The sequence below is a fragment of the Sesamum indicum genome, linkage group LG2, assembly GCF_000512975.1.
Source record: "Sesamum indicum cultivar Zhongzhi No. 13 linkage group LG2, S_indicum_v1.0, whole genome shotgun sequence".
Taxonomy (NCBI): Eukaryota; Viridiplantae; Streptophyta; class Magnoliopsida; order Lamiales; family Pedaliaceae; genus Sesamum; species Sesamum indicum.
The window spans coordinates 11,987,709-12,013,698 of NC_026146.1; the positions used below are offsets into that span (position 1 = coordinate 11,987,709).

The 25,990-nt window shown below is 31.4% G+C and overlaps 2 protein-coding genes across 2 annotated transcripts; both read left to right on the forward strand.

Annotated features, from left to right (window-relative positions):
- LOC105155942 (haloacid dehalogenase-like hydrolase domain-containing protein Sgpp) lies at positions 421 to 3,907 on the forward strand. Its single transcript, XM_011071926.2, has 5 exons — positions 421 to 590; positions 2,316 to 2,430; positions 2,705 to 2,856; positions 2,953 to 3,214; positions 3,303 to 3,907. The coding sequence occupies exons 1-5, from the start codon at positions 547 to 549 to the stop codon at positions 3,492 to 3,494; spliced, it is 765 nt and encodes a 254-aa protein (XP_011070228.1). The 5' UTR covers positions 421 to 546; the 3' UTR covers positions 3,495 to 3,907.
- On the forward strand, positions 20,726 to 25,559 carry LOC105155943 (protein NRT1/ PTR FAMILY 7.3). The gene is made up of 5 exons (XM_011071927.2): positions 20,726 to 20,909; positions 21,129 to 21,252; positions 23,307 to 23,524; positions 23,633 to 24,195; positions 24,352 to 25,559. The coding sequence occupies exons 1-5, from the start codon at positions 20,883 to 20,885 to the stop codon at positions 25,211 to 25,213; spliced, it is 1,794 nt and encodes a 597-aa protein (XP_011070229.1). The 5' UTR covers positions 20,726 to 20,882; the 3' UTR covers positions 25,214 to 25,559.

Here is a 25,990-nt window from a genome sequence, read left to right on the forward strand (position 1 = left end):
CCATATTTTACATATTTGAATAATGAAGAATTGAAAATTGAGGAACCAGTTAGAACAAGAGAAGATGGACAAAAAATAAACTTAAAAATAGAATATATAATATAGAATATATTATATAATAATATATTTTAGTATAATTAATAAAATATATATATATATATATATATAATATTCAGTTTTTGGTCCGGTTTGTCGTCGAACGGTTGAAAAAAAAAATCGATCGAAAAATTGATTTATTTAATAATATATATATATATATATATATCACTCGGTTTTGGATCCGGTTTGTCACCTGGTGGAAAAAAAATCGATCAAAAAATTGATTTTTTTTAATAAAATCAAATTTTTGATTCGATTCGATTAGACCGATTTAACCGAATGAAGAACACAATGCAAGTGTAATTAGTGCAAGAAGTGCTGTTGTTCTATAAATAGAGAGCCCGCCTCCTCTGTCCTGGGCGAAGCATTTGCAACGGAGGACTCAAAAGTTTGTCATCACAGAAGAAAATCGCAGGATCGGAAGCAACGTTGAGCTCCAAAAAAGGAATGGCGATTTCTTCAGTTGATAATTCGCATGCCTCATTGGACAGGTAAGTCCCATGCATCCATTCTTGCGTATTTCAGTCTCGAATTAAGTTTTCGATCTCAATTTCTTCACTCTCTTTTTCCTTTTTTTGTTTGACTCTGAATCTTGAGTATTTGAATTGTTGTGTGTGTATATGAGTAGATTGTGTTGTGTTTTATCATCTGATCGAAAAACTTTGGTTTGATTTGATTTGATTTTCGAGCTGGATGTGGGCGTAAGGGTCTTGATGGTGTCGTCGGCCCAATTTGTCTATAATTTCAAGTTTTGTTTGTAAATTGACGGGATTCAAAATTTGAAGTTGTCCTCACACATACAACCAGAATTCTACTATCTGATCCCGAAGACTAAGGATTCTGGCTGTGTACGTCCCGTTTTGAGAGAGTATTTTCAATTAATAAAATGATCTTTTACTTGATTTTGGCTTGATTTGATGTTTTTCTGAAGTCATTGGAATCTGAAAAGGGCATAAGTAGATACTCGGATGATCATTTCACAAATCTGGATATAATGCCTTCTTGAAATGACTGTGGTATAGTTATGTAATCCTCCTTTTGGATTAAGCATTTAGCAGATACAGGTTTAAAGCAAAAGCATCAGGAACCAACACGATGAAATTCTGCTTTGAGGAATAAGCAACCATAAGAAAAGCTTTGAGTGTGTTTATGTATAAGCAAATGTCTAGTGTCTTATGTATGTGTTTAAATTTGTTGTTCTGTTTCTTTTGAAACAAAATAAAGAATATAAACATATATATAGGATACTCTCTGTAAAAGAGAAAAAGAAAGATTTTTGTACACTGGAATCTAGGTTGAAACTTCTTTGCTTGCAGTTTCACTTTCTTTCATGATCAGTGATGTATTTAATTTTATTTATTTATTTATTTTTATAAATAGTGATATATTTTAATTGATTGAACCAATTTCCTTTAAGTTCTTTTCCTACATATTTATATTATGAGGATCAAAGAACCAATGCAAATTGCAAATATTCTGATGACAAATGTTGCACTGGACGAATATGCTTGAGCTCAACTACAGGCCTGCCGTTTTCCTTATTTTTATTCTGCTATATGATTCACTGAAATTGTGATTTCAAAGCTAACGTAGAATAGAGTTTCCTTACCGGCTTGATATTCACAATAGTCAGAGTTTTAGCTTTGTTTGGTTGCTAATCTCTAAACAAAATTCTTGGAGCAAGTTATGGGGTTTCACTGCTGCCACCAGACGCCTGAGTAGGTTAAGATCGAGATAGATCTGTGCATAGTTTACAGAGTGAAGTGATCTGGTCATGGATTTGATTAATACTTCTGTTATTTGATTAAATGTCAAAGATTGTCGTTACAAATAAATTAGCGAAACTAAGGGAGGTTCTTGCTTGTTTTCTACAGAAAATAAATTAACAAAAACAAGGTAGGAATCTGAAGTGTGCTTATTTTGTATGCAAATCAACTCTACCAGTTGGCAGTCTCTTTTGTAGAACTAGGTCGTGAAGTATTTAGTTAGCAGATGACAGCTGAACACTAAAACAGAATAGCTTCTGTATCCAAGGATCAAGTTTTTAAATATTGTTGTCAAAGACCATCATAGCTAGTGTCTAGCATATCATAGGGTCATGATATTGTTTTTTGGGTGTTTGACCTTTTACTTAATTGCTTTTCTTTAACTCGATAAATCTTTCATGCTCTTGTTACATGAGAAAATTGCTTATTCTTGCATTATCTGTTAATCAGTGGTGGTTCTCTCTCGCAAATTGCTCCACTTGAAGCAGTTCTATTTGACATTGATGGAACGTTATGCGATACAGACCCCCTTCATTATTCTGCTTTCAGAGAAATGCTGAAGGAGGTAGGATATATTCTTCTGTTTGGTACTCTATTTCTCATAAGATGCCTCATATTCCTTTGATTATTATGCTTTCAGTGAGATGCTTCAAGAGGTGGAATATATTCTTTGCCTTTCTATTTTATTTCTAACAAGTACTCCCTCATGCACGACCGTAATTGTTTGTTCAAAGATCATGTGCTCTCATGGAAACATGTTTTATTTTTATACACCTGTAGTAATTCTATCTCAATCTTCAATTTGGCTCTAAATTGAACTGATCTGATCCTTTGAACAGATTGGATTTAATGGTGGTGTTCCAATTACTGAGGAATTTTTCATTGCTAATATTGCTGGGAAACACAATGAAGATATTGCATCCGTCCTTTTCCCAAATGATCATGAGAGGGGTCTTAAGTTCACGGATGACAAGGAAGCAGTGTTTAGAAGGTTCCGTCCTTTTCCCCTTCTTCCCCACTTATGCAATATATGAACGCAAGCATTTTTAGTCTTACTCCGCGTTTCCATCTCTGGTGGGAAATACAGGATAGTTAAGGAAAAAATTGAGCCTGTAAAAGGCTTACATAAATTCACAAAATGGATTGAAGATCGTGGGTTGAAGCGAGCTGCTGTTACTAATGCTCCTAGAGAAAATGCGGAGTTGATGATCTCATTGCTTGGACTATCAGACTTCTTTCATGCTCTTATTCTTGGAAGTGACTGTGAACGTGTGAAACCATTCCCAGATCCTTATTTAAAGGCACTTGAAGTACTCAAGGTATCAAAGGAGCACACATGTGTATTTGAGGTTAGTCTTCATTCACCCAAATCAATCCCCCACTCCCTGTCTTTATTGGTTGTTCTTCTAGACTTTATCGCAACTGTTGCTTTTTCAGGATTCCGTTTCAGGAATAAAAGCTGGGGTTGCAGCTGGTATGCCTACTATTGGTTTGACGACTAGGAATCCAGCAGAACTATTGATGCAGGCCAAGCCTGCTTTTCTCATCAAAGATTACGAAGATCCAAAACTTTGGACTGCCCTTGACGAGCTTGATAAAATGGGTAAGGTTAAAACAGGTGCAGAATGAAATGTAGACATGGTTGCTACTAAGTCAGACAAATACAGTGTAATAGGAGTTCCACCAAACGCAAGTGCGAAACATCACTTGGGAATAACAAAATATTAGATCCCAGGAAAAACCCATTACTTAGTTTTCGAAACTAAGTCCAACTTTCAGCCTATTTTGCTTATATAGAACTCCATTTGTTTCCTTCCCCAAGTATGTCAATGATATAGGCTTTTATGGAGAAGGCATCTCTCAGATTGAAAATAAAGACGAGTTATCATGGAAGTATTATGAGAAGGGATTAGATTGGCAATCCAGCAGAGATGGAACTGAGTTATCCTTGAGGGTGATTGATTGTGCTTTGCTCATTCAAACTCAAGGCTAATACTCCATACTCTTCTGATGTTGGGTCTTCTGATCTCGGAAATTATTCATGTGCTTTCTTTTCGGTTCATAGATCTGGCAATATGATCGCACACTCTCTAGCGCGTCATGCTAGAGACCTTGTGCTTGCATTGTCAAACTTTCCATTCCAATATACGCCGCTGACTTGCTCGGCACTCATATTTCTTAGGTAAATTATAAGTATCTCCCTAATTATAAATACATTCTCATTATTTAAAAAATTAAAAGTATCCTTTTGATTTGAACGTTTGTCTCAAATTATTGGCTACATAATTATTTTTTATTTGAGGGGATATTTGTAGATTTCAAATAAGTGGTATTCATAATTGTGTTAAATTTCAGGATAATTAACTTTAATTTATCCTATTTCTTTATATATTCACGATCTTCGCCATAGATAAATATATATGTATGTGTGCGTGTTGGGGTGGGGTGGGGTGGGGTGGGGGTGGGGGGGCGCTATTCATGATCTTTGGATATAATTGGATGTACTGATTTGAAATGACTCCATATTAAGTGGATTTAGAATTCATTATAATGAGACAAAATATAGTGCAACATCAAAGTTTAAAAATTTGAAACTTTTTGTGGCATGGAATTATCCAAACATATTATATAGATTCATTTATTTAATTTTTTTTCTAGAGGAAATGGATTTATTGTTATAAATTTAAAATTCTTTAATTCAAATTGCGGGGATCCAAACCCATCATTAATGAATTCTGCTAAGAAAAGAGATTGAAATATATAACCTACACCTTTCATATCACACAACATAACAATTACCCCCTTTTAACTATAAAAAATAGGAAAAAAAGAAAATTTTTGTTCTATAATTTTGGTTTAAATTTATTTTGATCTTTTACTTTTGACAATATTAAATTTAGTTTTTTATCTATTACTTTTACGTAGATTTGATCCTTTAGCCTAATTTATGACTATTTTAGTCTTTTGACGATAAAGGCTAAGAATCTATCTTAATGTTCCAAGTGTATTATAAATAAATATTTCTTTCAATAAACCTAAATTCTTATACTATTCTAGACGAGCATTAACTATGAGATGCAAAATAAATTGATATATATATGAATTAAAAATTGCTCTTGAAAAGTTGTGTAGGGATAAAATTGACAAAAGATTAAAATTAAATAATTTTAAAAATTACAAGATTAAAAGTAAAACAAATAAATTTAAAAAATTAAAATTAATAACAGACAAACTTAAATGACTAAATAAATAATTTATCCTAAAAAACATTGGAGAGGAGGGACTTTTCATTTCACTAATTCTTTGGGCTTTAACCCAAATTTGATAAGTAATGTTTGGGTTGGTCTTTGGAAATATGGTGTACTGAGAATTTGCCCTTGTGGTTGGATCCATTTCTCAAACATGCTCAACTGTATATGAATATATAGGGAAAATTGCATTTTATGTATCATAAGTTATTTATTTTTTTTTAATTTTTTTGTCAAATTATTTTTTAACTTACCGTATACATCATGCAACTCTTAACACAATTTGCAATTTTCATCCCAAATTTTAATTTCATTAATTTTTTTTAGAAAAGAAACCTTAATTTAAACATTGAATAGTGAATGTATTTGTATTATAACTGTAACCTCAAGGGATGTACTTATAATTTTACAAATGATAAGGGATGTTTTTGTAATTATTTAAGTGATGTTACTGTAATCTACTCTATTAAAAATAAAGTATCAAGTTTATATGTGATGTCATAAGCATAAGAGTAAATTAAACGAGGAATACTTACTTTCTTACGCTTAAAATCAAAAGAAATGGTATAACTGATGTAATCGATTTTAAGAAATTGTTGTTTGTGGAAAAATAAGCATCTTACACTTAAAATCGAACGAAGAGTATAATTCATATAACTGAATTTAAGAGATTGTTGTTTGTGAAAAAATAAGTGTATTAAGAATATTTTACAGTCTATATTTTATCGATCAAAGTTAGTTACTCTATGACTTCAAACCCTAATAAAATGCTATCGATATTACATGCTAGTTATAATAGTAAATTTATTTAATTCTGCACGAAAATAATATGCTCACTATATAATTATTGCAATTAAAATTTATATTTTTACACTTCTTGAAATTGAGTTAATTACACAAAAATCTCCTGTCATTACAAAATTATAAGTAAATCCCTGATTTAGGGGCACAATTTTACAAATAAATCCCTGATTTAGGGGCACAATTTTACAAATAAATCCCTTGAGTTAAACTACATTAATACCCTCCAAGGACTGTATGTGTAATTTTATAAAGGACAATAAGCGTTTGTATATAAGACCTAATCTAAGGGGTGTTTGATATAATTTATAATCAAAATTAACAATATAAAAAGGATACTTTGGACAAATAAAGAGATAAGTGCATTTTTGGTCCTTAAATATAATCACTAATGTGATTTTTTGATTCTCAAATAATTTAGATTTGCAATTTTGGTCCTCAAACTTTAGCTGTACGTACCCGAATTTTGAAAAAAATAAAAAATTTGGGTTTAATTCTAATTTTCGTTCTATATATATAGCTAGTGGTGTGGTAATTTTGATTTTATGGACTAAATTGTCAAATTAATATTTTACGGGATTAAAATTATCAAACACCCATGTATATAGGACAAAAATTGCAATTTGAGGACCGCAATTTTCATCCCATGTATATGGTGGAGATTTGGCAGTTTTGATCTCATAAAAAGTTGATTTAACAATTTAGTCCATCAATTTATCAATTTTACCACATGAACGATTCTTCTCCTCAGAATCATCAAAATCCCCAATTTTACTGTCATGTGCACGTGGGATAATCCAACAAGTTCTGAAAGTTCTGGCAAAAAAATTTGAAAAATCCCTCGCATTTGGCAAGCAATGATAAATTGAAGGACTAAATTATCAAATTAATTTTTTACAGGATCAAATTTGTCAAACTCTTATATACAGGACAAATATGAGGCAGTCATTCATGCACCCGATATACATAGAATCTGATAATTAAACGACTATCCATACCTCACTTTTAAAAAATAAGAAATATATAACAATCATTGTCTACTGCTCGAGCTCAAGCCCGAGCCTCCATTTCTGAGCCCGACGAGCTCAATTCGTTTGTACCCCTATCACTGTGTTCCTCCCTCTTCAGGAGTGCTAAGAGACAGCAAATTAAATAATTAATGTGTATTCCATCACAAGATAATAAAATTAAATGGTGATTAGGATCAAAATATAAATTAATAAAATATTAATTAGGATATGACGTGTTTCATTTATGGTTCAAAACCTGCAGTATCGATCCATAAGTGGATTTGCTGATCAAAGATATAAGCACGCGCAATTTTGGAGCACTAATCCACAATTAATTAGGTATAGTGTATTGTAAAACTTGAAATGTGGTGATAACTATTATATATATATATATATATGTATATGACGATTTTATGGTGAAAAATTACACATATGTGTTGTATGTGACGATTCATATGTGTAATTTTTCGATTGAAAATTTAACTAAGAACTGACTTATGGTGGTAACTTGCAAAATTCGTATAATTGATACGACAAATTAAAAGAAAAAAATTAAAATAACAAAATATAAAAATGATAGTAGTTCGAAGACCAAAATATTTTTTACCCTATGATTATTACCTAGAAACTATGAAATGACTCACCAACTGAACTAGACCTCGTCCGCAAAGAGAAAGCAAAAAAAAAAAAAAAAAGTTAGTGGTGGTAAATTACCAAAAAATAATAGTACATATATATATATATATATATATATATATATATGCATGGTGATGATGATGAGTGGTGAGTGTGTGTTGTTGGTGGTTCACACCACAGATTCAATGGCACGTCGCACTCCTCCTCAAACATGAACTCAACTCCCACATATATGATCACCACTTGTGCCCTCCAACAATTCCATCTCACCATTCGTTTTTGATAACTGCGTTTCATTGTTCAACAGTCACATTTTCTTGATGTTTGCCTATAACATATATACTTGTCTTTACTATCAATTCTTTTTCTTTTTTCTTTTTTTAATTATGTTGGACGTTGGATCGAGTTTGTGGACCCATGACTCAATATATTTTTATATTTGATATAGAGTTTGAAGTCTATCAACTTGATGTTGGGATAAGGATTCTTACTCGACAAATAACATGTAATGGAGTTTGTAGTCTTTAAAATGCATATTGGGATAAGGACTGTTTTAGGATGGACTCTATTTGAAATAAAATTTGTAGTACTTTAAATGCATATCGGGATAAGGACTTCACTTAGGGATTGAGTTAAGTACACCTTATAAATAGGGTATCTGACTGATCAAACAACAAAATTACTATCACGGATGAGTTGATCACAACACAGACTCGATAAAATACTATCTTTATGCTTCTCTCCATGTTCTTCCTTCGAACATCACCAAAGACTCCATGAATTTGAGGTCTGTAAATTTGTGGCTTGCGCAACAATAGGAGCAAGGTCCAACATGGAGATCTCGAAGATGGAGCATGTTCGAGCGGGTGATCTTGAAGATAACGAGAAATACATCATGTTCGTGATCCAATCAAGGCATGGGGCTAGTAGATGAGCTAGATCTGAATCGTTGATCGACATATATACTTCCACTACGACAAGTTAACTTGATCGACAATTTTGTGCAAATATGTTAAATGTTTTGTGTACGTAAACTATTTGTATATACTAGATTGATTTATTATTGTTAATTATTTTCCTACAAATTATGGAGTAAATGCATATCGGATCTTGACGCATACTTTTATACCCTACAAGAAATATGACATTTGTCATGATTAATTGTATGGTCAAAAGTAAAATATCATATTGAGTTATAATTAGTCACAATTTTACAATAACTATTGGTTGTTATTTTAGTAGGCAGGCCTAGCTAGAACATTAGTTATAACTAAAAATCTTATTTGATTCTAGTTAAAATCATGGCAAAATATTGATTAAATTTGACTAAAACTAAGCTTTTGAATTAATTTATCTTACTATGATTAATAGTATTAATTTATTATAATTTTTAAATTATACTCATTAATTTGTAATATTGAAAATAATCATTTTTTTGTTGGTGACATATTTACTAATATGTGTTGGTGTTTTTGTTTTTTATGGAAATATTTTCATCGAAAATTCTTAGATAATATCATATATTATATAGATGCAAAACATTTCAAAACAATAGTTTTCCCTGTACTTTATGATTCCAGGTTTTTTTAAAATTAGTTTCTAAATATTTCGCTAAGGAAGAAAACCACTAATTTTTTGATTTTATGCAGGGAAATAATCACTACAAAAAAGTTTAAGTTTCCGTTACATTATAAATGACGATTTAAAAATCGTGGTAAATTAATACTATTAATTATGGTTAAATAAAATCAAAGCAAAAATTTAATTTTGTTACCATGATTAATCAATATTCGCCATGATTTTTAGCCATAGTCAAAATATTTATCAAAGTTTTGGCTACACTTGCAGAAACAACGGTCAATGGCCGTTGCGAAGCCGTGATTAATTTGCATTTTTCTCAATTTTCTAAACAACGGTCAATGGCCGTTGCGAAGCCGTGATTTATTTGCATTTTCCACAATTTTCTTCTTTTGATTATAATAATTAACCGTAGCGAAAAATCATATTTTTTTAGTGAATAGAATAAAAATTACAATCTCACTAATTAATTTTCTCATTACGAACTTGTTAATTATTTCATCATTCTTTTTGATTTATTGATTACTAAATACACTATATCTTCAGTAATTATATTTTCATATAATTATATAATTCTCATTTATTTTAAAAAAAATTGTATCGTCATTAACTTTGTAATACAACGTTCTACATGAATTAGGAACTAATAAAATGAACGATATATAGACATTGATCAAAGAACTCAAGTACATTAATTAGATATATTCTTTTTCAATAAGTTATTTATAGTCAAATTTTAAAATGTACTCGATGAATTTTAAGACACTTCTCGCGTCCAATGAGGTCGCGGGCCAAGTGGGTGACGGATTCCACTTAGATTAGCATTTAACAACAGGAAAGTAACTAAACCAGACTATGGTTGCAAAAAGACATACCACACTTGAAAAATTAAGTACACTTTTCTAAAATATGGACAAAGCAACCATTTTAAAAATTCTAAATCAACTTAAATCACATTACAAGAATTTTCATTAACATACATGAAAATTTTAAATTTACTACCAAATTTTGTAGGTAGACATGAAAAGTATTCAAATGCAAGCATTCTTTGTTAAAATTAGAATGGGCGAAAAATTCTCGCTAGCATTAAACTAAAAAGAAGGGCAATCAGCCCCGATAGAGTTCTCTGGAGGACAGCCCGATGATTCGAGTTCCAGAATCTCTTTTTACAGGAGTTCAAACCCTGAGTCTGTGGAGAAAAAAAAACAAACAAAAAGAGAATTTTTATCCGAAGATTTTAGAAAAGATTTGATTTAATTTCTCTTTTGCGGAGAATGCAATTCACAAGTGATTATTGACTTGTGTAATGTTTGATTTGCCTCCACTTATTAATATAAATACTTATGTACTATTATTTTTCTCATTTAGGATTAATAATAAATTTTTAGATATATAAGGGTAAGTTTTGTTCGAAAAGAATCATTATCGGATTAAAAACAAAGAGGTAGGTAGTAAATTTCTTGTTTAAAAAATTGGCTAGTCCTTTTCTTTTTATCGCTTTATAATTAACCCCATTAATATATATATATATATATATTATGTGAAAATTAATTATTATATGTCATACATAAAATTAGGAGTAAAATGAATAAATGACCTAACTAAATGACGAAGGGGGGTTGGTGGGGGGACATGCAATAGGGGGTGGGGTGTGTGGCTATGAAGATGGAGAAGAACAGGTCATTGTCTGCCTCATCAAAACATCCACACCCATTAATAATTAAAATAATATTATATATATATATGACGTATTTAAGTTAGTTCCTTATGTGACTAGTCCTCCTTTATTTTCTTTCTTGTATGGAACAAAATTAACTAAACCCCATTGTTTTTAGTGGGATCTGACTCCCCTCTCCAAAACCATTCATTTCTATTTTCATACTCAATTAAACTTTTATGTGGATGGGAGAAATTAACCTACTTTTCTTTCAAATTTAAATTGTTTTATTACATGATTTTCCTTAGTAATAATTTAAATTTGTAGATGAGCTTATTGTTTGATGGTATTATTGATAAGAGGGTTCGGTTTGAATTGTATTGTCAACGTTCATTTATAAAGAAAGGTTTTATGTGTAGGATTTGGATGTGAGGGGGCCGGGCATGTGATATTATATGATTCTCGTCTTTAAGAGTTTAAGATTTTAGATGATGTGATTGCGTAGTACATGTATTCTCATGATGTACGTTTAGAACTGTATAGAGCAATGAAATCGAGATGTGATTGCGTAGTGCATGTATTCTCATGATGTACATTTAAAACTGTGCAGAGCAATGAAATCGATAGTTTATATATATATATATATATATATATATCGGATGCACTGTTTAAAAAAATACATATTTACTTTATTGTGTTTGTGTATATATATCTATGTGGGTTAAATGCAACAGACGTCTCTGTGGAATAACCCCATGAAGGAAAAGAAAGGGCAGTGCATGCAACCCCCTATCTACATTTGTATTACGATTGGTTGAAAATTACGGATTTCGAACCCTGATAACAAATTCGTTAGATTTGTCTGAAAAATTATAAATTTAAAGAATTTTAAATTCTTTTTATACGGAATCACTTGAAATCATCATTTTCTTAAATCCTTCGATCAAATTCATATTCTTCCATCCAGATTATATATACAACCTTAAATGAAACGCAAAAAGGTAATTGCAATTCCCCGCCATGTTATAAACAAAGAGCTTCTTTTCTAAAAGTTTAGTGTCGTATTACTATTTTCTCTGGGGAGACAATTTCATGCGTATTCGTGTTAATTTTACAGGAGGGCAGAATGCAAAATCAATTCATATATACATCGAGTGTGTAAAAATTAATTCATACAAATATAATTAGACGATCATATGGCGTATAGAAATCCAATAGGAATTAAAAATAAAAAGCAATTTAATTAAATATTAGTTGATTTTATGTGATGGGAAAGAAAAAAGGGGTTAATTAATTAATGATCCCACCAATGATGTGAACAAAATTTGTTGTTTTTGAATTAAGGTATGGAAGCAAGAAAGAGATGGTGGTGAGATGGCTTTAATTGTTACTTTATTTTATATGCCAAAAGATATGAATGTGAAGAAAAGAGAAAGAAATGTCAATTAGGTGAAGGCAAGTGGTAATGTTTTAGCATAAAATAGAGACATTTTATTGGTATTTGCATCCTTTTTTGGGAAATCATTTGTTTTATGATGATGATAACAAACACCCAAACTTCAATAAATATATAGGTGAAGTGCTATTAGTTTGGTGTGTTTTGAGTGCTATAGGTAGGTCATATTACAATGCGAAATTGACCGTACTCTAATTTTAATATTTTTTTTAGAAAAAGTTGTTATACGCTCTCCGTATCCGATATTTATGAATGTATGCGGATTTTTTTTTTTATCAAAAATGTAGAAGTTTTGGATATGTTTTGTGTTGCATGTTGTTATCATAATTACGGAGCTAGTGGTGTAATATTATTATTCGGAATGATAGATTATTTTGAATAAGAAAAAACAATCGAATTTTAGCTTCATACATCTTAAAAAAGTATAAAAATGATAAATTTAGGAGAAAATGAATACTTTTTTTAATCTTAATGCATTCGACCAAGAAAATAACTCAGCAGTTATAAAAAATTTTGATTATAAATTTGCTTTGAACAAATCAGTAAGTAATATATTTTTTTATGTTTATAAATATTAGTTATTTAATATATATATTTTAAGTTGTTCGTTGCTAAATTCGTTACTGACTAAGTTTTTTCGTTACTAAATTTATTAGCAAGTAAATTTCTTGTTTTAAATAATGTAGATCAGTAACAACAATTTTACTTATTAATTAACTCGACACTGATTTTTTCATAATTATTAACTCCGTACTTTATAAATTTTATCATCTTTTATGTTACCCTAAAAAAGTAATGTAAAAGTACTTTACTCCCTCTTACATTCATAATCAAAGCATCCATTTCACACTTTCATGGCATTTTTTTGAAAATTTTTATCAAAAGTTTTCGGACAGCCACAAACTGTCCTATTTCTGGCTCAAAAACAAAATAAAAATATTCATATAAAGTTGATTTTTTTAAAAATTGAGTTTGTACTTATCAATAAACTGAACATTCACCGATTTATATATTGATTAAAAGTATGAATTTGTGGGTATGTACATGGGTATTTTATGTACAGGCTTTAATATAATTTTAGTTCTGTAATTTTGGTATTTTAATATTTTTATTTTTTATCATTTTAGCGATGAAAAACAGTTCTATAACTTTTTTGACATTTCGGGATTTTGGTCTTTCTGGTGCCAAATTTTGCAAAAACTGCCAGAATAAACATTACAAGAAAATTATTCAATGGCAACGAAAAAAATTAGAATCGAGATAATTAGCAAGTAAAGTTCTCGTTGCTAATCTATATTATCTAATACAAGAAATTTACTTGCTAATGAATTTAGCAAGAGAATTTAATTTGCTACGAATTTAGCAACAAATTGTTTAAAGGAGATATTAAGTAATATAGATTAACAATGAACGTTTTGTTTGCTAATTTGCTCGACGCTGATTTGAGCATCAAATTTTTCGTAGCTATTGATCCTTGTAGTGAATCATGACCCCTCACGATTTTAACATTATTAATCTTTTATCTGTCTAGAAGTTGCAAAAGAATTCTGTAACTTTTTGACATTTCACAATTTTGATCCTTCTGTGACAAATTTGATAAAAGTTGTCGGAATAAATCACGTGCCATGTCTTTTTTCTTTTTTTTTTTTTAATTTTTCGTCCATATTGAAAAAAATGAACTAATCAGAACAAAAGCCCTCCACTTAAATAAACCACGTGAGGCATAAAAAATAAACACCATCATAAATTGCAAATAAAAAATAGTAACTCTTATGAAGTTGGAATTGCTTTTGAAAAATTTAAAATGAGTGAGATCCGAATAATTGAATTTCACCGTATATTTTATTTTTGCAGTAGTATTATTTTTTTCATCACTGTATCATAAAGGTAAAATAATAAATAATGCGATTTGGAAATCAAATCGTACAGAAAAGATATACTACTTAATAAAGAAAATTGTAGCAATCTGATTAATGTGAAAAAGTATCACAAAAGTAAATTAAAGAATGTGAAATACAAATCTCTAACAAATCAACGAACACTATCTAATAAAAAAAAACGAAAAAAAAAAAAAAAGATATCGTATCAAAGAATATGTTGAAGTGAGAAGATGAAAATTTTATACATAGTTTTAAAACAAATAATCCAATTTAAAATCTATATACAGTAATCGGTATTGAATATACCAAAAATAATATTATAGGACCTTATGATACTTAATAAAATTATTCTGATACTAAAGATTTATGCAAGATAGATAATTTTTCCGTAAAAGCAACTAACAATCAACGATATAACATCAATAAATTTGAAAATAAATTAGAAAAATAAGAGATGTTTATGAAAAAATAGCAAAAGAGAGAATTAATATCATACAAGTAATACTACAAATATATGAGTAGACTTAATAAAATATCGAATAAACATTAAATAACGTCATTTAACACTAAGACCTTAAATTTATTGCATAATATTTCAGTCATAAACTAAATTTTAATTTTATTGTTATATTTTCATATAAAAGTGAACATAAGGATAACATAGTAATCATACAACAAGTATACATAGAAAATGAGCCAAGTGTATTGAAAATCAAAAAATAAATAAAGCAGATAACTAAGTAAAAGAAAGAGAAATACATTCTTTTAAGGACAAAAGTTAGAAAAAAAAAAAAAAAAGATAACCAAACATTAAAATAAAAGTACAGCGCACCAGGTAAAAACACGATTTTCGAGGGTATTTTCAAGTAAAAGTGGTCACTATCAATTGACTTCTTAATATTATATAATTAATTATTTATCCACATTGTTACTTTTACTCTACACCTACTATTTTTAATATAACACCAAAGGCGTACAATAACAACAAATACAACATGAAAAATTGAGTTGTAATATTTACTGAAAACTAGATAATATTAATTACATTCATACAAATAAAATTAAATAATCAAACTAAAAACATGAAATAAAAAATTGCAATAAAAATGCAAAAAATAACATCTATATACAATAATATTCGAAGTGAGAACTTAAAGAACAATGTAAGTAATAATGTAACAAGTATAAATTTTAAATATATTTAATTAATAACTTTACAGTAAAATATGCATGATCGGCATAATTGTAAAACCTCATAAATGAAAGTACTATACTATATATATGTTCAATCAGATCAATTTTTTTTATTAACAAGCTAACAAATAATTTGTATAAAAACATTCAACGTAAATAAATTTAAAACTAAAAGACATTTAATTAGACTAAATAGTCATAGAAATATATATAAAGTGATGATGTTACAAAATAAAATAGTAATAGACATAAATATAAAAAAAATAAACTACAAACAAAAATGACTTGTCTTATTAATTAATAATTTCTTAATACAAAATAAAAATAAGTGATTCTAACTAATTAAGTTTTGTTAAAATTTGACGATTCTTTGTACATCACTAATCAGTAGCGCAATTATCTTCAACATACATGTTTCTACACGTGCATTGCATGTGAAATTTTCTAGTTCCTATATATTTAGTTGAAGTTTTCATTTCCTGATAAATTGCAATGGACATTTTGTCCTAATGACTCTTTTTCAAATGATTTTTGTGTCATTTTACTAATAAGATAATGTTTACAAGTAGGTGAATCAATTTTTAAAAGTCCGTAATCCTACTGTCGTTGGTGGATTCATCCTATCTTGTCTAGTGTGACCTAATCTAGAATAAAAAGTATCAATATCGACATTTATAATACTAAATACAAAATTATTTAATTTAATATAATAATTAAAAAAGAAAAATGTAACACAATAATGAACAGAATAGTTAAATATTTATTTATGAAATCCAATATGATAAATCTATTCTTAAAACGTCCACAACTATAAACACGATGCTAGAAAAACAACTATGGAATTCAAATTTGTTCTAATTTGTAATGCAAAGAGGACGTTTCCATTATTATTATTTGCATAAACGATTATGAACGATAAGAGTTTGACCACCATTCAACTCCCGTGCAAGTGTTAATCCCTTCAATCTTCGCGTCATTGCTTACACACATATAGTTGTGCAATAAAAACTTGATGAAGATAAAAGACGAGAGCATGGCCAACCGACTTCAATTCTCTTATGATGTTTGACATAGTCCTTAGACGTTGCTTGATGTTGTGATCTGCTTGTTATTCTGTAAGTATCAAAATTGATAGTCGGTTGTATCGATCGAGTTACAGTTGAACTACTGTACTTCTAATGAGGTACACACAGATATTCATGAGCAGTAGAGCATTGCTCAAACTCTTGATATATAGTTGATGCCCTCCAAAACATCTCATTCATGCAGCACATATCAGATCTTTATAGCACCAATTATCATACTTCTTGCCATCAACTTATCACTTTGTTAAGATAAGCAATGATGGATGTTGATGCCATAGTCTTTATGTTTAGAGGTAATTGTTTTTGTTAGTGCTCATTTCATATATATATATATATATATATATATACATGTAACTTTGTACCTAAAATTGGCATCTATCATAAACAAAGATAAAGCATCGACTCCAAAGTTCACACGGCTCCCAATCATAATTCGTTGTTAGGAAAATCGCGCTTCCAGCCTCATACGATTTTTCTCACATCGCATCCCATAAGTTGAAAATTTTTCTCAATTTTAATCCTCATGTGCATCCAATAATTGACGGAGCTGTTAGTAGTCTCACGTGCATTTTTCATTAATTATTGGATGAAAATTGCGTGAGGATTGAGAAAATGGATTGTTTACTAAAAATCAAAATACGTACTCTAAAATAAATATATTACATAGCATAAAAAGCAATTATCTACAATATTAAGGCATATACTGACGAGATATATATTAGTCATTTCAATTAAAAATCTATCTTTTAGAGTGAACTTTAATATAAGAGAACCAAAGTTTATTCTGAAAAACAACGATGCTTCATCTTCAACTCCATCTCTCTTGCCTCCCACATATTAATTATTCTTAACCTCAACCATTCAAGTCACATTTTGTTCCATGGAGTCTTCTGATGTTCTTAATTTATAATAATATTTAGAGAATTTTGAGTTTCTATATTTTTAATTTATGACTCGTAAAGTGTCAAAAGTTCATTTCCCACTATCTTGAATCTTGTGGCGAAGTGTGTGCCGAATCCATTTTGTAATGTTTTACACTCACAAATTTCACCAAACACTCCAGGAGCTCTTTTATTTGGACTTGATGATGTCGTCCATGTGAGTTTACACCCATATAAGCTATCAGTTGTTAGCTCACACATGATATCATCATTATATGCTAATTCAATGATTCACAACTTATATAAGTACAAATTCACATGGACAGTGCCGATTTACCGTTTTGGTCTCAAGCTATTCCTCAAAAAATGCTAAAGAGTATTTTGATTTTTAATATATCTAAAAAAATAGGAATATCACTAGATTGAGAATGTAGTGAATCTTGATTTTTCACTATGTACACTTTTGTTAGCATTAATTACTGTCATTATTAGATAGACTCAATTGCACTATTTTTACTTTGGGAAACTATCTTTCATACATAATTAAAAATGAGCAGAACATTCAAAGAAAGTTATAAATTTTCATCCTGTCAACACCTATTGGGAAATATTCCTGGATAATAATTTTGTCTAATTTTAAACCATGAAAAAACAAACAAAAAGAAGAATATCTTTTAATGAAAAAAATAAATTGCAAATTACAAAAAGAAAAAATTCTACTTTTGATCCTATAATTTATAAACTTAATACATTTGATCTCATATGATAAAAAATAATATAATAAAGCATTATAGCATTTTTGGCCCCAAATGCTATAACGTTTTAGCTTATGGGACCAAATGTACTGAGCCCGTAAATTGTAGGACTAAAAAATAACACCTTCTATCACATGGAACTAAAAGTACAATTTCTCCTTACAAAAATGATAAGAAAATGAATTTAAGACGTTCCTGAGGAGGGAAAAAAAAAATCATGTTACCAAAAGTAGAGGATTCAGTTCCACATTCCAAATGCTAAATGCTTCTCCTTATTACCCTTCAGGAGCGATAACTGTAATTCACCGATATATAAATATATATATATATATATATACATAATCTATGTTTAAACAAGTCATTATCGTCAAGACAATATATATTGAACACCTATGTGAAAAGGAATTGATGTAGTAGAATGGAATATGTCCAAGAAAATTGGAACTTCTTGTTGAACAAATTCTAACATTATTTGGTCTCTAGTTCAACATTCTCAAAGAGGATTTTAAAAGCTATTCCAATAGACATGAAATTATTTGCAATACACATCAAGCATATACTTTACTGATAAGTGTTGAAATGTAGCAGTGGTGCAAAATTAAAGCATATTATCCACTAATGTGTTACAATACTATTAGGCCATTTTTACTTCAAATACGTTTGATAATTGAAAGATACGATTAGAGTTACGCGATAGATTATTTAGCAAAATTTAACCTTGTTTATTTCAAAGTAATGAAAGTATGATTCAAAGAATTAGGCCAAGCCCACCTCTTGAGGTCATATTTACAGTTATAAAAATAGTATAAACGGGATTGAACCTATGTTGTAATAACGGGTTTCAACTTAATGAAGCAAATATTGAACTAACTTAAATTACAAGCTAGTGAATATGGCCTTAATGTTAATAGAATCCAACAACATTGCTTGCTATATACCTAGGAATGAGGCAGATGAAAATTCCATGTGTGAGTTGGACAGGACATTTGTGTTCATATTCAAGAACTAGGTGTGAACTGTCTACTGCGCCTTGGAAGATGTAGTTTTTTTTGGTAATATTTGAACGAAAGAATTTGAATTTGAGAGAAGATTTAAAGAAATGGTTTACAGTCATTCATTAGAAAAGAATTTGAAATTCATCAATATTTTATAAAATATAGTTCAAAATGAGAACTGAAGTATTTGAAATAGTGTATGATGTAAAATTATTCAAACAAATTCAAAAAAATTGTTATTAGGGATTCGAAGGTCCTCCATCATCAAATTCGTCAGTCCAACACAAAGTTTGATAAAAATAAGGGTAAACTGCATCAACACCCCTGATATATGACTTCTCTCTATGCCAACCAGTTAACTTAACAACACTCTCTTGACCCTCGTTGTTTGGTGCGTGGTTCACTTACTTGATTTATTAATTCGGTTAAAAGAAAGTAGGTGTAATTACACAAATACCATTGTTAATTGTAAAATTACTAGCACATCCTTGAAGGGGTGTAAATGTAATTTATTTGTTTCAAGAACTGTACTTGTATAATTCTGAAGTTAAATAGGGGTATACTTATAATTATAACTTCAACTTTACAAAATGTACTTATTTTATAAAGAATCGAAAATGTTCGTGTAATTAAATTTAACTAAAAAGTACAAATATAATTTATCCTCAAAATAATGTGAGTTTCATTTCATAACAGTCTATAAGCACTATCACAAGAATATATATATATATATATATATGTGTGTGTATAAGTGCATTCTATCAACTTATTATTATAATAGGAAAAAAATACAATTTTGGTCTTGCTTTTTAGGGGAGCGGCAATTTAAGTATAGGTCGAACTCAAAATAATGAATCAGGAAAATAATTTTTAAAAAATGGCAATTAAATGACAAAATGCCCTAATTTTGTCGGAATCGTGCACATGATGCACACCTGACCACATAAATTTGGGGATTTCTTCAAAATGCGACGAATTAGTTTATACGAAAGTATTTCCTTAGCCGATGCTTACGTGTTTTAAATTTTGCCACGTAAGCACCGACCGAAAAAATACTTCCATGTAAGCTAATTCGTGGGGTTTGGACAAATTCCCAAATTTACGTGGTCACGTGCGCATCATATGTGCGATTCCGACAAAATTTTGTCCGTAAATTGCCATTTTTTGAAAATTACTGTTCTAATTCGCTATTTTGAATTAGACTTGGACTAAAATTATCACCACCCTTAAAAAATTGGACCAAAATTACATTTTTCCCCTATACGAACTCTTGCAGTTATATATATAGAGTATGATATATAATATATGTGTAATGTGATGAATATACTTAGAGCAATGCAATCTGCAATGATCCATTCTCCTCTCACAGCAGTACTGTTCCTTAGTGGAAAAACAGAGGAAAAAAGGAAGAGTAATGGGGTGGTGCCTCAAAATCAGAACCCCAAATTGGAGGCATAAATACTGCAAACATAGAAACAAAGAAATTAGGTCATGGTTGAGTCTGAGTATGACTTGTGGACTTCTCCACTCACCATCATCATCATCATCATCATCATCTCAATAAGGACAATAACATGCATTTTAATATTGTCCATCTGGATCATCTCATTCCCATAATTCATCCTCAAATCTTAGCCCTCCATTTCACCCTCTCATCCTCTATATATACCCTCCCAGGGTTCCCATTATTCGCAGCTTCTTTCTACATACATACATACATACATACATACATATATATATATATACACACATATAAGTAAGTGAAGTTACATATCCCTCTCATCTGTTTGCATCAACTACTCAAACAGCTAAACAAAGACAAGTTCGTTCTTTCATCGTAAATGGGATCCTTAGAAGTGTCGAAAGAGGTCAGTAGTCCTCAACGTCGATTTCAGTTTCTCCATTGTTCTTTTGCTTGGCGCATGTGTATACAATCACCGTTTCTGCATGAGTCCATGCTCTATTGTTCTTTCTGCATCTCATGCAACCGAAACAATGAGGCATGCATAATTAACATACACGAAGTTGATTTTGCACCCCATTCTAATACATGTATATATCTATCTACTTATCGTCACTGTCTTTAGGCTCATAAGTCGAAGGGATTAGATCAAGACGACGTCTACACCGGCGATGGAACTGTCGATTTTCATGGCCGCCCCGCGATCCGAGACCAGACTGGAAAAGGGGTTGCTGGAATTATCATACTTGGTACGTAACTCCCTTCTCTTCACACGTACACACACACACAAACACGCACATGTAACTGATGTCTGGAAAGGGTTGCATTCTTGAACCTATCTAGACAACATTAAATACTTATAATTAGTATTAGGTTGGTCATCTTTTGGTTTTCGCTACCAAAAAGAATTGCTTTTTACAAGGTGGGAAGCATAAAAAGTTGGTTTCATTTCGGTGTGAGTATTAAATGTTCACATATTTCACATCTTTGAAAACGAAAATTTGAGCTATAGATTCTAAGAGGACGATAATAAAAGACATGCATAACGATCACATATATTATTTAAAAATAATAATAATTCTTTATTGCAACTCAATAATTTTTAGTCGAATTGGTATTATAAAATGAGTTGCATTCATTTCATTCACGTCACCACGGTTGCCGTGTGGTGGAGTAAAATTTTATGATGTGTACGTGACGAAAGGAGTAAGACCAGCCATAGACGTCCTCGTCATCGTCGTCGTCCCAAAGCATAGGGCAATTTTGACCATCACTAGTTGGCGTTTTATGTACATAGTAGATGGCCTTAAATTTCACCCTTTCCCTCTCATCTCTTTCTTTGATGTGCCACTCTTTCATATTTTTTTGGCTCTTTTTCGTCACCGCTACAAGTGGAAAACTACGAACCCAGAGAGAAAGACATAGATACGTGTGTATTTTTTTAAAAAAATTTAATAAGTTCTGTTTTTCGTTTTATATTAGCACAAAACAGATAAAATACTTCTGTATATTTTCTGAAGACATAGACAAGCATTCAAATATTTGGTTGTTTTTCGAGTAACGGTTTCTTTTTATTAAAAAAAAAAAAAAAAAAGGATATATTGATCAAGAGTTGGAGGTTGGAAAATGATTGTCAAGTAGATCCAATATTACCATCTATTCTTGAAGTAGAGCACTATATGAGGAGAATGATGAGGACGTTTGGCATTATTTGTGAATCACATGATTTGCTTACTACTCTCAATATAAACTAATACTTGAAAAGATTTTGTATGCTAGTTGAGTACTTTAACCCCATTCATAGAGTTGCCTGTTATATCATCTGAAAAAGTTAAGTACTTCTATACTACTATTACTATTAAAAATACAAATTAAGAGAGAGATTAGTATATTTCTTGAAAATAAAATTCTGTTAAATTCTATTTTAAGACTAAATTTCTGAAAAGGGGTTTTTTTATCTTGCTTTTTTTTTTTTTTTTTTCCGAATCTCAGCTATAATTTAATTTGGATTTTGGCGAAACAAGAATAGGATTTGAATGCATTTCATCCAAGTTGGTTATACCATACCTCCCTTAGTGTAAATCATCCATCTGAATGGTGATTTAGGCAGCCTGCATTTCAATCATCTCACATTAGGTTCTCCATATTCATACTCTTTTCTCCTAACATGTCCATTCCTAGCAATAGCAAAAGTACCAATAACAACCATCTGCCAACAACATGACACAACTTTAAAGCAATGCCTAAACTACATTCCCAGCAGGCAAAGTACTTGTGATCAGATCAGGTTAGGGCAGTTCCCAATTCGCGGTAACTAGCTAGTTTAATGACTGGAGAAATGGTTTATACAAGAAATTGCCGAAACAAGGAAAGGAATGGGACCTTTCAAAGAAGACGCAGAAAGCATAACAACAGTTTATATTCTAGGTATATTAGCTGGATGTAACGTAAAGGTACCTCTGCTGAGATTGCCCTATTCGTTGCACATGAATACTAAATGATGAACGGTAACCCCATTTCGTTTTCGTTTATTTAAGTTTCAATGGCGATACGTGCTTGTTTAGCATGTGTATTGCATATTTGATGAGCATTTGAACCTCTGTTTCACCAATAAATAACAGCCCTGTTCTCAGTCTAGAGGCAATCTGACCTTCCAGATTACTAGGAGTATAATAACCAATTCATCATAATCAAAATGAAAAAAACATTGTTTACCTACCGACTAGTAAGATAGCTCATATGTTTAAATAATTTAAGGCTCCAACTCCCTGTACTAAAAGAGTATGCTTATTCAATAATGCAGTAAATCAAGGTCTGGCAACTCTAGCATTTTTCGGTGTTGGAGTGAACTTGGTGCTGTTTCTTACTAGGGTCCTGCAACAAAACAATGCCTACGCTGCCAACAGTGTTAGCAAATGGACAGGAACAGTCTATATATTCTCGCTTGTTGGTGCTTTCCTTAGTGACTCTTATTGGGGAAGATATAAAACTTGTGCAATCTTTCAGGCCATCTTTGTCATTGTAAGTATCCGTTCAGCTCGTTCTTCTTGTATATATGAACATGGAGTGCAAGGGTACGGGATATTGTTCCTGCTGCAGACTAATTGCTTCTCTTATAATTTGTTGCAGGGTCTGGTATTGCTATCACTGACAACACAGATCTTCTTGCTTAAACCAAGAGGTTGTGGGGATGAAATAACCCCATGTGAATCCCATTCAAGCTGGGTGATAGGTCTCTTCTACATTTCCATATACATGGTTGCATTAGGAAATGGAGGCTACCAACCTAACATTGCCACATTTGGGGCTGATCAGTTCGATGAAGAGGATCCAAAAGAGGGCTATTCCAAAGTTGCCTTCTTCAGCTACTTCTACCTGGCATTGAACCTTGGTTCACTCTTCTCCAATACCATATTAGGGTATTTTGAGGATGAAGGGATGTGGGCTCTTGGATTCTGGGCATCCACCGCCTCTGCTTTTGCAGCGCTTGTCCTCTTTCTTGGAGGTACCAAAAGATACAGGCACTTCAAGCCCAGTGGCAATCCGCTTTCCCGGGTTTGCCAGGTAATAGTAGCAGCATCAAAGAAGTGTAGGCTAAAGATTCCACCAGGTGAAGAGATTTTATACGAAGCTGAAGGGACTGAAAAATCAACTGTTGCTGCTAGGAAGATGCTCCATACTCACGGGTTCAAGTAAGTATACCTTCAGATTCTGGGCTATAATCCACCTGACCAAATATCATCAAACTCGTATATCTATTTCTTAGACCATAACAACTTCAACCAAGTTACACAAATTTGTAACAATCCAATTGACAAAACTGATTGAGACTGAATGGTCCATTGCAGATTTTTGGACAGAGCAGCATTTGTCACTTCAAGAGAACTCGACCAACTGAAGCAGAATGAGTACAACCCCTGGCGACTCTGTCCGATCTCTCAAGTTGAAGAGGTCAAATGCATACTGAGATTGCTGCCAATCTGGCTCTGCACCATAATCTATTCAGTAGTCTTCACTCAGATGGCCTCACTTTTCGTGGAACAAGGGGATGCAATGAATACCAAGATTTCAAACTTCCGTATCCCTGCAGCAAGCATGTCTAGCTTTGACATTGTCAGTGTAGCCATTGTCATATTCCTATACCGAAGAGTACTCGACCCCCTTGTGCATAGGATCAGAAAGAAAGGACTCACTGAGCTTCAGAGAATGGGAATCGGTCTCGTTATAGCAATTATGGCCATGCTCTCAGCTGGAATTGTGGAGTGCTATAGGCTAAAATATGCTCAGAAAGATTGCAAGCACTGTCAAGGCTCAAGCTCATTGAGCATATTTTGGCAAGTCCCCCAATATGCTCTCATTGGTGCATCCGAAGTCTTCATGTATGTAGGTCAGCTAGAATTTTTCAATGCACAAGCACCTGATGGACTCAAGAGCTTCGGAAGTGCACTTTGTATGACATCAATATCTTTAGGAAACTATGTTAGTAGCTTGCTGGTGTCTATTGTAATGAAAATATCTACAATAGATAACATGCCCGGATGGATCCCAAGAAACCTTAACAAGGGTCATCTAGACAGGTTCTATTTTCTCTTAGCGGGCTTGACAGCCATCGATTTGATTCTCTATATTGCCTGTGCCATGTGGTATAAAAGCATGAAGCTCAGAGGGAAGTGCAGTGAAAACAAAGAGGACCAGGTTTATGGAGTCTAATGGCTGTACTGTGAAGCAATCAAATCAAGAGACAAGCATTGGAACTCCCTCCAAAGCAGTCAGACAGAATATGTTCTCAGAGAGGTAATCGTATAGGACAGAGAAATGTCCTATACTAAAATACTTCTTAGATTCTACAGTTCGGGAATACCTGTCTCAATGAAATTAGTCCATGCAACATCTAGAGATGGGGCAGCTATATCTGGAAGGTTTTATTAGATCTTTCACCTGATTTTGTTGGTTCTAATGTATTAATGAGAAAGATCTATTACAAAGCAAATACTTTCGTCCAAATTCATGTATGCCTTAAAAGTACAAATTGCCTGTTTTAGTGTTCTATCTCAAATACATCTTCCTTTCACTGGCTTATGAACTTCTTGAGGATTTGAGCAATAGATTACCATACAAAATCCATTAGTCTGAACAACTTATTGGGCGCTCAAGCAATTCATTATCCCAAGGTTCCACTGAGCCAACTTGCAAGGACTCATGCAATAATCATCCTACTACTTCTGCACTATTCAAATGGGCTTTGGGTTCTTGTCTGCTATGCTAATTTACTGACCAAGAGGATACTTGCCTTTATGAAATTTTTTAGAGCTTAGAAAAAGTGCATGCTACAACTATGCAGTTAATTTGCTGGGATAACAGAAGCTCTGGGAGTTACAAAACGTGTTTTTGATAGACTAAATACAAAACACGTGTTACATGTATAGAAGAGTATAATTTACAATAAATAAAAAAATAATAAACGTAGTAAAAATTACATTTGTTACA